The sequence below is a fragment of the Schistocerca nitens genome, chromosome 1 (assembly GCF_023898315.1).
Source record: "Schistocerca nitens isolate TAMUIC-IGC-003100 chromosome 1, iqSchNite1.1, whole genome shotgun sequence".
Lineage (NCBI taxonomy): Eukaryota > Metazoa > Arthropoda > Insecta > Orthoptera > Acrididae > Schistocerca > Schistocerca nitens.
Window position 1 is genome coordinate 382,180,763 of NC_064614.1, and position 15,958 is coordinate 382,196,720.

Sequence of the window (15,958 nt, forward strand, 5' to 3'; positions counted from 1 at the left end):
GCGGATATACACTTACAGATCTAGAGCAGGCAATTCTTCTGGCAATGGCTATACACATGTTTCCCACAAATTTTGAGTGGTACTGTGGACTAGGGCATTAAGCAACGTGAACATATACATACATGTGTTCACAAAAGTGGGGCTGGAGGGCGGTGATGGGAGGTGGGAGCAGTGGGGCCGGTTGTGGAACAGTTTTGAGCATCCTCTGGTGATGGTAATATGGGCTACAGCAGCTGGTCTTCAGACTTCAAGGTGAACATACACATTCATGATAAGAACAAGTGAAGCTGGGAGACAGCAGAAAATGTGATGGAGGGGGTGGCGGAGTGTGGAGGCAGCTGTAGGACAATACAGAAGCAGGATAATATCATCAAAAATAAATAAAGCACAAACTGAGTCTTTTTCCCGCTAAATCAGAAGTGATGAAGGGGAGGTGAAGTTGGGAGGGGATGAGGGATATGGAGGAGTGAAGGGGGAGTGGGGCAGGTAGGAGAAAAGGTAGTGGTGACATCAGGGCGACATTGTCATATCTACCTCCCACAGAGAAGAGGTGGGAGAACAACCCAGGGGGAGCAGCTTTCTTGAATAAATTTGGCAACAATGCAGCCCATACTGAGACAAACTTCATTCCGCTGCTCATATGACACACCAATGTTCTCTTGTTCTGCCATCCTGCACCAAGCAGAAATTGGATGCATCGATCAGAACCGATCCAAAATCCCATTACTAAAATGTTCTCTATCATAGTCTTTGAGTTGGGTCTCCGGAATGGCCACTGCTATCTAGTGCAATGCTGATGCCATAACGTGGCAGAGTCTGTTTATCCATTTAATTTTTCCAGTTTAGTTCTGTCAATCCCACTGACCTCAGCAGTTACATATCGCTGATATGGGATGGGATATGAGTATAAATGATTACTCACGTTGACACCATTTTGGAATGCTTGCAGCTGCTATCCGATTGTAGGTGGCACTGTGGGTTTATTTAAACAGCTACAGAATCGTTATTCGAATTCGTATGTTCTGTTAAGTTACAAACTATCGTCAACTTCTGTAGCAGTAAATTCAAACCAAGCACATTCTCTTTCGTCAACGCGTGTTGCGTAGTTTTCAGATAATTATTTGTTACTCTCACAAGTCAGTAAAAATAAGATTAGAACCTCTGGTATTCCCTTATTATCACTACTCTTACGGACACCATTTCATTTAATAAACATCTTTCGATCAGACTTGATGAAGCACATTTCCTTCTGCACTCATAAAAAAACTGTTTCACTCAGTATTGCACTACAGATAAAGATATTTCACTTCATATCGAAGACGAACTTCTCTTATGCATTGCTTCAGAGACCATGACAGTCAAAACCTTTGGACATGGATCTCAATACATTTGTCATTTTATGAACACTCCTCCCAATACTCATTAGAACATTCTAATACTTATTTCCTTATACACCCACCACCCAACAATTCACCAGTATTATAACTGATTAAATCTATCGCAACCTGACTGCTTGCACAGTTACGTCACAGCACAGTCAGTGCACCAAAGTGGTTCCTAGGTGGTACGGGTTACTGTTCCAAAAATTTATAAAGTACATTGAAAACTGAGGAAAGGTAAAGGCACTAAAGAGGCAATTCTCACGTTGCCCTTCACAATGGAAGCAAGATGAAAGAAAAATAAAGATACATTAATCGCATTCATCGACCTAGAAATAAATGTTCGAGAATGGAAAGCGAGGGGGTTATACAGAAAGTTGTAAATCTTTTAGTAGTGCAGGCTTTCAAATTCTCATTGGATTCATTCCTTCAAATGCTCGTCATCGTGAATCTTCACGCAATGACTTTTTTTCTATTATAGCCCAGACTGAAAAATCTATGATTGACATACGGAGATCATAGAGGAAACTGAATGATTTTTCTTAACCAACTGCAAATTTTCCAAAAGTAAACTACTTTTCAGTTGTAGGTTCTTAAAGAATATTTACGTAATTTCTCATAATTCACAGTATCATTAAAATGGCTCAATTAGCCTACTGTTGAAATCCCTGACGAAGCCCTAATGCCAGTAGAAATTAACTCTGTCTTTATCATCATATGGGAATTTGTAGAATCCTACTGGACACAAATGTGCAATTAGACGAAGTCGCAGTAAATTGTAGAAAATTTACATGGTTATTTTCGTTGAACTATGGTCAAATGTAACAAGCCTGAAATAAGTCTATTAATTATAGAACCGGAAATGCAAGTAACATCTGACCACAAGGTCTTTGTCATAAGAAACGATACTGTGAATTTATCATGTTAAATTAAACCTCGTTATGCAGTAATGGCAAAGAAGCAGCATCATTGCAATTTATCGCTGTGAAGCCTGTACCTATACAGAACATTAAAATCTTAACGTCGTATATGGTGGATTACGATCAGCGTTATGCAACAACTTGTATAACGAACCTGACTAGTGAAAATCTTGTCTTATTAATCTTAGCAATTTTCCTGTTGTTCTGGAACATACATAGCTCATGTATGAGGTGGAACAGTTAACTGAAGTATCAGAACGCACCTTGATGAAGTTAATGAAATAACATCCACGCATGAATACTGTATATTATTATCTATATATAGTGTCTCTAAACCATCTGGTCAGTTCTGAGACAAAAATCTCCACATCTCCACGTCTCAAACTTGAAAATACATAGCTTATAATCTTGAATATAGCACTCAATAGCAGTGTATCCAAGAAACAACTGTTTGCTTGGATGACACATATGAAGTTGAGATTTACACGTAACTCTTCAACACGATGGACATAGCACTCAACAGCACTGTGTCCAAGAAACAACTGTTTGCTTCGACGACACATACTGCCGATGTTACCGTGAGTCCATGGTAACCGGGTTGTATGTGTGACGTTCAAGCAGTTGTTTCTTGGATACAGTGCTACTGAGTGCTGTGTTAAAGATCAGGAGCTATGTATTTTAATACTCACGGGTAATAACAAACGGTATTCATGCATGGATGTTATTTCATCAATTTCATCAAGGCACATTCTGATACTTCAGTTAATGGCTTCACTCATATTTCAGTATAACAGCAGAATTGCTAGGATTAATAAGTCAAGATTTTCACATGTCAGGTTCGTTATGCAAGTAGTTGCACAACACCAAGCATAATACAACATATGTGATGCTAAGACTTTAATGTTCTGTATAAAGGCTTCACAGCGATCAATAGCAATGATGTTCCTTCTATGCTATTGCTGCATAACAAGGTTTAATTTAACATGATAAATTCACAGTATTGTTTGTTATGGAAAACGAGTTGTTGTTAGATGTTACTTATATTTCAGGTTCTCATAATTAATAGCAGATTTATTTCATACTTTTTACATCTGATAGTGGTGACTGACCTTCACCGAAATTAGTCATTTAAACTTTCTATAACTTACTGTGATGACGACTTGACACTGGACTGAAGTCAAATAAATTTGAAAAATAAAAGACAAATGTGTCTGTTCACTTGGTCACTCATTTTAAAAGTCGCTTCGTCTCTCAAAAGAATGCCTTTGTAAAATTTGGGTCATCTTCTTGCTAGAGAATTCTGTACGCCTATCTGGATCTTCATGTAGAGTTGGAAGTAAAGTATGCCTATGTAGTTTCAAATTCAGCATTATCAGAATGTTTTGTACAGACTCACACAGGTAGGTGCGTTTATTTACGCACCTGCGTTTGGGGTAGGGAGATACGCCATCCATGGATCGAAACCGCCTAGCAGATTAATGATGAGGATTAGTTTGCCAGTCAGCCTGCATGCATTTTTAGGTGGTTTCTCGTGTACCACTATGTGAAAACCGGGCTGGTTCCCAAGTTCTACCTGACGTACACGATACTCAAGCATTTAGTACACTTTCTCACATATGTAAACGGAATTTACGCTTCACGCAGGCAGACTGAGTACACTGCTTCTGTTTGGCTGGAGGGTGGGGTGGGAGTGGAGGTAAATGCGAGACTAATGTTAGTTGTTTTGTCTCCTTAAGAGACTTACACAACATCAGCATCATCCCTCATATAATTGTCCTTGCTATTCCATACTCCTTGGACGCTTTTCTTTGAGGTTTAGTCGTTAATCGCACGAAACATTGCTTGAGCATTAAGATTATTTTCTGATGGTAACAGACTTCGGCCTGCCTGAACGAGGAAGCTCTGATACTGACCTAGTATCTTCAGATCTGCCACGTAATTTGCGAAGATATTGTCGAGATGGAGGTTGGGTGTTTGCAAAACTTTCCACAAACAAGCCACCAACCTCGTTGTAATTATGGTTATGTTTCTACCATGTTCACAAAAATACATGTGCTGTTTCATATTTAACATTCTATTCATTGTTTCCCAAACAACATAATCTCAAACTGCTAATGAAAACTGACTTATTCCCTACCCTGCAGACAGGAGAAACGGCATGCACTTTCTATATATAAGGAAGCAATCTGCAGTGGGTTTATTATTCAGAAATCAGTTTTTGAGAGTTTCTGATTAAATCTAGTTGAGCGTCATGTAAGAAGGGAAACGGAATTAGACAATATCCAGGATACTGACCTATTAAATCTACAGTTTATTGTTCCATGATACTGCTGCAAGTGTTGGATGGGATCGCACAACTACAATACGAATATGGTATCAATAGTTTCTGGGGACCATACTCAATGCTTTGTAGGATCTCAGTCATCCCACATGTCCAGCTTCCAAGAGAATATACTGTTCACTTGGCCACGCAGGTTTGTATAGTCACATCAGGTACCTTGAGTCAGGAAATGGTTTCAATGAGACAAGTATCCACGTGGTTAGCGCAACGTCCGGAGCGCCACGAACTGTCAGCACGTTGGCCATTGTTGTCACTTCCTTGACACGTGGGGTGGTGGGAGGAGGGTGGGGGGAGCGCCACGCCAACAGAACTGGTGGGACCAGCGAGAACACTGGTCGCAGAAGTGCCACCATGTCGTCTTTAGCGATGAGTCTCAGTTCTGCGTATAGGTTCTCACTGGATTTACTGTTTGTGGACTCTTAGAGAATAACGAAAGCTGCTAAATTTCATTCATCTTCGTCATTCTGCTCCATCACCTGGCATGATGGTGTGAATTGCTATCGGCTAAGGTAAAGTAGGCATGGGTCGGAAGATTCTTTTGAATACCTCACTACTGTAGAATACATGGAACTATAGGAGATGATATGTCTTTGCCTTCCTCCGACCTCTGAAGCGAGTTACCCACGGAGCAACTCGGCATTTGTCACACAAATAAATATTTCAGGAGGGGAAAGAAGTTATAAGCGACAGATAATTATCCTATGGTTGACTGAGGGTCGAACCCGAGACATTAGAATTTGTATCGAGGTACTTTACCACTGGTCCGTCAACCCGATACACAACAGCATTGCCTTTGGTTCATATTCCCGGTAATTTGTACTCCAGGTGGTACATTTCTGATGTGTTAAGGCCTGTGGCCATGGCACAACTTCACGGTCTCCATGACATTATCTTTTAACAACAAAACGGAAGACTGCAAGCTGCCTGTACTGTCCTGACCTATCTTCACACAGAGGATGTTACACTTTTGCTCTGGCCGAAACGTTCCCCAGATGTCTCTCCCATTTAATCGTCCTATTACCACTGGGGTATAACACTATAAGCACGCTGGAAATATATACCTCCCACGTTTCCAAAACTATTATCTTCAAAATATATGACTTTCACATCTGAGTCATATGAATCCGATGATGGTTCAAACGGCTATGAGCACTATGGGACTTAACTTCTGAGGTCATGAGTCCCCTAGAACTTAGAACTACTTAAACCTAACTAACCGAAGGACATCACCCACATCCATGCCCGACGCAGGATTCTAACCTGCGATCGTAGCGGTCGCGCGGTTCCAGACTGTAGCGCCTAGAACCGCTTGGCCACAATGGCCGGTAATCCGATGATGTTTCGTCCATTTTCATATTTGCAAAACATTAACCTATTAATTGCCAAATATTTCTTATCTTCAATCTAATTTTATTTCTGGGTTGCCTGGCTGCGTACAGACTGGGAAAAGGAACATTGTTGTTGTTGTTGTTGTTATTGTGGTCTTCAGTCCTGAGACTGGTTTGATGCAGCTCTCCATGCTACCCTATCCTGTGCAAGCTTCATCATCTCCAAGTACCAACTGTAATTTACATCCTTCTGAATCTGGGTAGTGTATTCCTCTCTTTTTTCTCCCTCTACGACTTTTACCCTCCACTCTACCCTCCAACACTAAATTGGTGATCCCTTGATGCCTCAGAACATGTCCTACCAACCGATCCCTTCTCGAAGTCAAGTTATGCCACAAATTCTTCTTTTCCCCAATTCTATTCAGCACCTCCTCATTAGTTACGAGATCTATCCATCTAATCTTCGGCATTCTTCTGTAGCACCACATTTCGAAAGCCTCTATTCTCTTCTTGTCTAAACTATTTCTCGTTCATGTTTCACTTCCATAAATGGCTACACTCCATACAAATACTTTCAGAAAAGATTTCCTGACACTTAAATTTATACTCGATGTTGGCAAATTTATCTTCTACAGAAAAGCTTTCGTTGCCATAGCCAGTCAACATTTTATATCCTCTCTACTTCGACCATCTTCAGTTATTTTGATCCCCAAAAAGCAAAACTCGTCTACTACTTTAAGTATCTCATTTCTTAATCTACGAGTAATTCCCTCAGCATCACCAGACTGAATTCGACCTCATTCCATTATCCTCGTGTTGCTTATGATGTTCATCTTATACCTTCCTTTCAAGACTCTGTCCATTCCGTTCAACCGTTCTACCAGATGCTTTGCTGTCTCTGACAAAATTACAATGTCATCGGCAAACCTCAAAGTTTTTATTTCTTCTCCATGGATTTTAATTCCTAGTCCAAATTTTTCTTTTGTTTCCTTTACTGCTTGTTCAATATACAGATTGAATAACGTCGGGGATAGGCTACAACCCTGTCTCACTCCCTTCCCAACCACTGCTTCCCTTTCATGCCCCTCGATTCTTATAACTGCCATCTGGTTTCTGTACAAATTGTAAACAGCCTTTCGTTCCCCGTATTCGACCCCTGCCACGCTCACAATTTGAAAGAAAATATTCCAGTCAACATAGTCAAAAGCTTTCTGTAAGTCTACAAATGCCAGAAACGTAGGATTGCCTTTCCTTAATCTATCTTCTAAGGTAAGTCGTAGGGTCAATATTGCCTCAAGCGTTCCAATATTTCTACGGAATCCAAACTGATGTCCGCGAGGTTGGCTTCTACCAGTTTTTCCATTGGTCTCTAAAGAATTCGTGATAGTATTTTGCAGCCGTGACTTATTAAACTGATACTTCGGTAATTTTCGCACATGTCAACACCTGCTTACTTTGGGGTTGAATTATTATATTCTTCTTGAAGCCTGAGGGTATTTCGCGTATGTCATACATCTTGCTCACCAGATGCTAGAGTTTTGTCATAGCTCGCTCTCCCAAGGCTGTCAGTAGTTCTAATGGAATGTTGTCTACTCCTGGGGCCTTGTTCCGAGTCAGATCTTCCGTGCTCTGTCAAACTTGTCACGCAGCATCATCTCTCCTATTTCATCTTCATCTACGTCCTCTTCCATTTCCATAATATTGCCCTGCAGTACTTCGCCCTTGTATTGATCCTCTATATACTGCTTCCACTTTTCTGTCTTCCCTTCTTTGCTTAGAACTGGTTTTCCATCTGAGCTCTTAATACAAGTGGTTCTCTTTTTTCCAAAGGTTCTTTGATTTTCCTGTGGGTAGTATCTATCTTACTCCTAGTGATATATGTCCCTACATCCTTACATTTGTCCTCTAGCTATATCTGCTTAGCCATTTTGCACTTCGTGTTGATCTCATTTTTGAGACGTTTGTATTCCTTTTTGTCTGCTTCATTCACTGCATTTTTACGTTTTCTCCTTTCATCAGCTAAATTCAATATCACTTCTGTTGCCCAAGGATTTCTACTAGCCCTCATCTTTTTACCTACTTGATCCTCTGCTGCCTTCACTATTCCATCTCTCAAAGCTACCCATTCTTCTTCTACTGTGTTTTCGCCCCATTCTTGTTAATTGTTCCCTAATGCTCTCTCTGAAACTCTCTACAACCTCTGGTTCTTTTAGTCTATCCATGTACCATTCCCTTAAATTCCTACCTTTTTGCAGTTTCTTCAGTTTTAGTCTACAGTTCATAACCAGTAAATTGTGGCCAGAGTCCACATCTGCCACTGGAAATGTCTTAAAATTAAAAACCTGGTTCCTAAATCTCTGCCTTACCATTATATAATCTATCTGAAACCTTCCACTGTCTCCAGGCCTCTTCCACGTATACAGCCTTCTTTCATGATTCCAACACCAAGTGTTAGCAATCCTGCCAGGTCTTTCTTCGATATCGTGGAAGGAACATCCAGCTTCTCGTTGAGCTATTATACGACCTGTTTCGAGCTCAGTGAGATGCTGATAATGACATCTTTGTCGCCTTAAAGGCTTTCTTGACTGACATCAACTCAACACGTCCAAAGGTAACTAACACTCTCGAGTGTTTGAGCTTGTATTTGAAACAAACCTGGTTTGCGTCCTGATAGTAGCGCTACTAGTGCCACTCTTATGCGACTGGTGCGAAATTTGAATATACATCATCTTTTCCATGTAGTAACACCCCTATCAACTTTGTTTTAAGACGTAAAACTCCTGGTGTTGTGATTTTTTTTTCTGTCAGCGTAGTATTATTATGGTTTCATTGTACAACTGTGATGTACGTTTTTATCTTAGTTCATTACAGTATCGCCAATACATCGAGTGTAAACAGTTTGGGGCCTATATGATCTCACTATATGATCCCAGTGGTACTCAGTGAAACAAAAAAAAAAATCCTGGTCATAGGAGGGTTGTGGGTTGCTGAGAGACGGGCACACCATCATTCGCAGCCACTACTGTTGATGAACTCGGACTAATGCAGCATAGAAAAAATATTTGAATACTGCGAAAAGTGGCAGTTGACCCTAAATAACGAAAAGTGTGAGGTCATCCACATGAGTGCGAAAAGGAAATTGTTAAACTTCGGCTACACGATAAATCAGTCTAATCTAAAAGCCGCAAATTCAACTAAATACCTAGGTATTACAATTACGAACAACTTAAACTGGAAAGAACTGGTACAAAATGTTGTGGGGAAGCATACCAAAGGCTGCATTTTATTGGCAGGACACTTAGAAAATGTAACAGACCTACTAAGGAGACTGCCTACACTACGCTTGTCCGTCCTCTTTTAGAATACTGCAGCGTGGTGTGGGATCCTTAGCAGGTAGGACTGACGGAGTACATGGAAAAAGGTCAGAGAAAGGCAGCACGTTTTGTATTATCGCGAAATATGGTAGAGAGTGTTACAGAAATGATACAGGATTTGGGCTGGAAACCGTTAAAAGAAAGGCGTTTTTCGTTGCGACGGAATCTTCTCACGAAATTCCAAACACCAACTTTCTCCTCCGAATGCGCAAATATTTTGTTGACGCCGACCTACATAGGGCGGAACGATCACCACGATAATATAAGGGAAAGCAGAGTTCGTACGGAAAGATATAGGTGTTCATTCTTTCCGCGCGCTATACTAAATTGGAATAATAGAGAATTGTGAAGGTGGTTCGATGAACCCTCTGCCAGGAACTTAAAGGTGATTTGCAGAGTATCCATGTAGATGTAAGTACCGGGTGATTAGAACAAAAAAATGCTAGATGCGTGAAAGATCTCTTGCGCGCGTCGTTTGGTGATGATCGTGTGCTCAGCCGCCACTTTCGTCATGCTTGGTCTTCCAGGTCCCCAGACCTCAGACCGAGCGAGGTGGCGCAGTGGTTAGCACACTGAACTCGCATTCGGGAGGATGACGGTTCAATCCCGTCTCCGGCCATCCTGATTTAGGTTTTCCGTGATTTCCCTAAATCCTTTCAGGCAAATGCCGGGATGGTTTCTTTGAAAGGGCACGGCCGCTTTCCTTCCCCGTCCTTCCCTAACCCTAGCTTGCGCTCCGTCTCTAATGACCTCGTTGTCGACGGGACGTTAAACACTAATCTCCTCCTCCTCCTCCTCCTCCCAGACCTCAGTCCGTGCGATTATTGGCTTTGGGGTTACCTGAAGGCGGAAGTGTATCGTGATCGACCGACATCTCTAGGGATGCTGAAAGACAACATCCGACGCCAATGTCTCACCATAACTCCGGACATGCTTTACAGTGCTGTTCACAACATTATTCCTCGACTACAGCTATTGTTGAGGAATGCTGGTGGACATATTGAGCATTTCCTGTAAAGAACATCATCTTTGCTTTGTCTTACTTCGCTGTGCTAATTATTGCTATTCTGACCAGATGAAGCACCATCTGTCGGACATTTTGTGAACTTTTGTATATTTTTGGTTCTAATAAAACCCCATGTCATTCCAAGCATGTGTGTCAATTTGTACCTGTGTATCTACATTATCCCGTGATTTATACCTTTTTCAAATTTATACTGACTTTTTGATCACCCGGTATATAGTTCAGGCAATACCAGCCATGACCTTCTTCTGTGCGGATGCACGCATATTCCCTGAACTCTTACGGGACTTGGTAAGAATGTCTTACACGAGTAATGAGTGTGTTGGGTAGGGACACTACGAATGTAGTGTGTGGACATACAAGGTGAGAATGTGGGTCTCGCGGGGGGCGTGCACTCGCGTGATCCTCCGCGCCCTCGGTGGCTCAGAAGGATAGTGCGTCTGCCCTGTAAGCAGGAGATCCCGCGTTCGAGTCCCGGTAGATGTACGCATTTTCATCTGTCGCCGCTGAAATATATGAACGCCCGTTAGCAGCTGAAGGCATTAATATAATTCAAATTTCTTTCTGTATATTAAGTTTCGCATCCAGCAGAACTCAAATCATCTGTAAGTTTGATCATGTATCGTTCTATTTACAGTATATATGCACAGTTAGTACAATTTTGTTATTTGTTGTGTTTCCTGATGCTCAAAATTTAATTCTTAGCAGTGTAAAACGGGAACAAAGGAGACAGTACTCACTCTTTGTGAAGGAAAGATGATTGAAACCTCACGAGAAATCCTACGCAGCCGCTGTCGCTTCGCTGGTGTGTTGTGCCTGTGTATGTGGCGCAGGCTCGCTGGGCGGCAGCGCGGGCCTCTTCCTGGGCTGCAGCCTGCTCAGCGTGCTGGAGCTGCTCTACTTCGTGACGCTGCGCGCCCTCTGCGCCCTCAGGCGGCGGCGCGTCCAGCCGCCGCAGCCCCGCCCCCGCCCCCGCCCTCGCCGCCTACACCACGTGCTGCCCGTCTAGGCGACCAGCTGCTGTGCACGGCCCGTCTGCCATGATCCACCTGATACTGTTCAACACTGCGGTTCTGTATCGCAGCGCTGTTTTATAGGAAAGACTGTCAAGGTTATACATCGTGTCCCAGGACGAAAGATCAGTATTCATGGATATGACAAGAACGCTGATTTAAAACAAGAATTTTCATCTGCACATAAGCCCTATTTCGAATGTTTCCGACACACAATACATTCACTGTACTTTCCTTTTTAGGCTAGCAGGAATATTACAAGAACGCTCATATGAAACAAGAATCGTCATCTGTCCATTAGCCCTATTTCGAATGTTTCCGAGACACAACACATTCACTGTACTTTCTTTTTCGGCTAGTGGCGCACACATATATGCCTTACCCTCTTTTCCACCCAACCACTCTGATGATTTATTCTAGCCAAACCTATATAATTGTTTTCAACTTCTTTCCTCGCAATGTCTTCCTGCCATTAAACTATCCTTATGAACGCACAGTTATACATGGTGTGTTGCTAGTGAAATAGTGCCAGGGATGGAGAGCTAATCAGAGAGAAGCATCAGTAAACTGTGTCTGCACATGTGCTGGTGGAAATGCCACTCATCTGCACTAGTGAAGAATATGCAGACATGGTGTTTGCTTACAGCATCTTAGTGATGGGAAAAATTGACCGGTTAAAACCGCTACCGGTATTTCAGATCTGAATGACCGGTATTTTTAGTTATTTCCATGCCGTCCGTTATAACAGGTTTCTTTTTAATTTTTTTAACTAATAACCGAGTGAAAAAACGAAATATCAATTGGCCATAACAGCCGAGCTAAAATTTCCAATCTTTAAACAAACCTTTTTTTAAAAAAGGAGTAATTTTTGTTCGTAAGACATGCGTTGATTTGGAATATTGCATTATCAAAGAAAATGAGAAAAGCGATCATAGCTATTTTAATAACAATACCAACAGAAATGGGCAACAAACACATGGCATAAGGACAGGTAAAGTATTGCTGACACGCTAATGTCTCTGTCGCCGTACGTCGTGGCGTAAGGGAGTAAACGTGTCGGTACAGTATGTAAGACTTGCCCGCACCTAATTTCTCGCTGTCGTCGCGGGACATCCATTGTATTGCAGAACGACACAGACCCTTGTCTGTAAATGTTTTACGAAGCGACGTAGCAATGAAGTACTATGCTTCACTTACTTTAAAAGAATAAAGATTTCTCATTTCTATGAAATAACAAAACGGATGGAAGGTATGACAACAGTAACAAATTAAAAACTTAACAACAATCCATTGATGCTACACAATAAAAATAAAGTAGCTCATGTGCTACCTGTGTCTACGTAACATGCCTTTATCTCATTGCAGCCCTTGAAAACGACCAATTTATGACGAAAAACAGAGTTCTTCAACATTAGTTTTCACCCTTTAGTAATGCCCAAATAGTGATACGATCCTCGATTAAAATACGATTTTTGATTAGAGTTTCTTAAAAATAGAATCGGTATGAGAATACTGGTGATTTTTTTGTAGTATTCAACCACTTGTCACTTTTCGAGACAGAAGCGAACGGTCGATGGATTAAGTTTCCTTTTATCTGTCTCCTTAATTTAATATTTGATTCTATGAATACTGAAAGTGAGTCAATCAAAGATTTTCAATCTTTGTTCGATTCTACATTTAGTACAAGAAATAATGAAAAAAACTGAAATCTGTTATTTCAGAAACTGGTTATTTTGAGAGGTTTTAAGACAAGTTAAAATGGCGTGGTAAAAAACCCATATAACAGAAAACCAGTTGTTCAATGATAACCGCCATCCCTAGGGCTTCTGCGATGGTAGTGCTGTTGTTACTGTAGAAGAATACCGTCGGCGCTTTCGGACAAGCGCATTTTCTTAAAGGAGAATGTGTTAAAAATATGTAGTTTTTGAACTGATACTTTCTAAAGCGCATGTTCTAACGTTTCCTAGCTGTTTTACATAAGTACATGTGTAAATCTGACAATGTTGCTACTGAATAATACAGAAAATAGATAACACTATACATTAAACGTGTTGTATCTCGAAAATCATCCGGCGTGGGGTATATGTTCACATGAAATTTTTTACTTCAAAGGAGCATTCCTGTCATAAACGTGAATGGTAATCAATCCTCCTGAAACACCCTGTATATCAGTCTACTTGTGGACTAGTCGAAAAATTTTCCGTTCCACAGAGAGCGTGTTCACCCACGCAGCACGTCCAACGGGCGCTGTGCTGTCGGCAGACACGCTGCTATCTCTTCGATGAAAAATTGCCCACGAGCTGTTTTAAATTGAAAATCAAATTCCGTACACTGTTTCGGGTTGTGTGCACATGACTGTACAGTATTTTTTAAGCATCAGAAATAATAAATCATTGACTTAAACTATACGTATTTTTGAAGTCTGAAGAGCAGAATAATTATATTCCATTAAATCACATTACTGTATACGTATAAAAAGTAGCACGAGAGTTTTACTTTAGTTTTCTATTCCAATCTAGTTGGCACTGCACTATTACGAACTTCAGCCACAACATTATCGACAGTGATTCACATATGTCATTGTACACTCACTCCTGCAGAACGTAGTAGTATTAATTTTCCAGCTTCCACACCTCTGAACAACGTAGATCAGGCTTCCCAACGGCCATGCAGCTCGCTTTATTATGTTGCATACTCCTATAGTGTGTCTCAAAATTTTGTCGTATGAAAATGTCAAAATTTTATAAGTTTATGATGCGACGCACGTTACTTTTTAGCATTATCTGTAATAATTTATAAACAGTTCGAGATAATATATACAAGTTATCTGCTGCAGTTGCCGCCATCTGTTAATTCTGCTTTCCAGTAATTACACTGGTGGTGGAAACGTGGAACTGTCATTAATTCACACTTCTACCCTAGTGAAAGCAAGGATAAGAAGACCGTGGCCACTTTGTCACTTTCAGTGTGAGCATGGCCTATGTAGCTAGTGGTCCAAAAGCCTCATCTCAGTTTTGTGATGGAAAGAATTCGTATTTCTTAAAATAAAGCTAACAAAAAATTTCGACAGCGCTAGTCCAGCACTGAGAGCAAGCAGTGAGCAAAAATTGTCGTTCCTTTCAGCATTCACCACAACATGTAGTACGTCATAAATTCAGTGCTGAATATTGGTGCTATATGTTAGGAGAAATGGCTATGAAGTATGTATATATTATGAGAAATATCAGTTTGCTTCGTGTATTTGTCAGTTTATTTGGGACGCTTATCACTTTGAGCATCTTTGCGTTCCGAACACATGAGTGATACTTATTGTTTGGCACTCAGAGAGTGTAGTATTCTTCAGTAGAGCTCGGGAGTCGAAAAGTAGTTGTCTGCCAGGAATGGAGTGTGTTTTGCGTCTTGGCAAGGTGAGGAGCTTTGATGGTGGATGTGCCGCACAGAGGTTTTTATTTGAAATATTCCATGATGCATAACTGACGACAGAGGATGATTTTATATGATTCTATAGAGAGACGGCTCATTTTGAACAAGGTAATTATTTTGCTTCACGCATTAGGCAAGTAATTATTGTTGTAAATAGATTTCATTGTGTCTAATAATATCTACGTGTTGGTATCCGGGAAGAATTACGTCATGTTTTCAGTATTACAATGAGTTTCTATCACCAAGATTAACTTACAAGTAATTTCATTAGGATTTTAAAAAAAGTAAATTTTACGTGATTTAAAAAGTATCTGTTAAAAATATTTAGTATGGCATATAACAATGCTGAGGAAAATAATGTTCAAAAAGAGTAATAGTTCATATCACTTCGAGTTTTTTCGGTGTTACTGAAAGGTTTCAATCTAACTGCAAAGCAGCCTCTTCCTTATTTACGAAACACTTCAGTGAAGCTTATCCTCACTACTTAAATTAAAAATGTATTTGCTAAAAAATTGCACTTTCAGTGTGAGCATGGCCTATGTAGCTAGTGGTCCAAAAGCCTGATATCAATTTTGTGATGGAAAGAATTCGTATTCCTTAAAAGAAAGCTAGCAAAAACTTTCGACAGTGCTAGTCCAGCACTGTGAGCAAGCAGTTAGCAGTGATTATCATACCTGAAAAAGGGACAAAAAAATTCAGTTAGATAACGCGGCCAGGTTAACGAATCAGAAACGTACACTCCAGAGCAGTGATTTATTTCAGCTAAGCTTTTTCGCAGTGCAGGTCGATCACAGCCGAGTTATCCGTTGCCAAGAAAAGAAAAACTGTGGAGCCAAAACGACCCTTTGAGAAAATATTAGAAACAATTTTCAGTCACAAAATTTCACATAACAAGGCACAGGCCTCGTTACGGAAGTCATTCTGAGTATTATTGATAATTATTTCTTACATTCATTTATAAATAGCCAGATGAGGTTTAGATTAATTAGTATCATATATATCAAAAGTAAATTTGCGAAGTTATGTTCGTGTTGAAAAGTAGTGTGGCAAAGACGATCAGATACTGTTATCGTAATTTAAAACACTTGCTTTCACATTGCTAGCGAGAGGTTTTGACACACATACAGTTTCCAGTCAGTAAAAGTAAAAGCAAATT

General features: G+C 40.6%; 1 protein-coding gene across 1 annotated transcript in view; it reads left to right on the forward strand.

The window, feature by feature from the left end:
• LOC126248530 (sodium channel protein Nach-like) overlaps positions 1-15,366 on the forward strand; it is a 157,288-nt gene extending 141,922 nt beyond the window's left edge. Inside the window, exons 10-11 of the mRNA XM_049949625.1 lie at positions 11,200-11,323; positions 15,327-15,366. Coding sequence (XP_049805582.1) covers positions 11,200-11,323; positions 15,327-15,366 — 164 coding nt within the window. The remainder of the gene's footprint in view (positions 1-11,199; positions 11,324-15,326) is intronic.
• Positions 15,367-15,958: the final 592 nt, after the last annotated feature.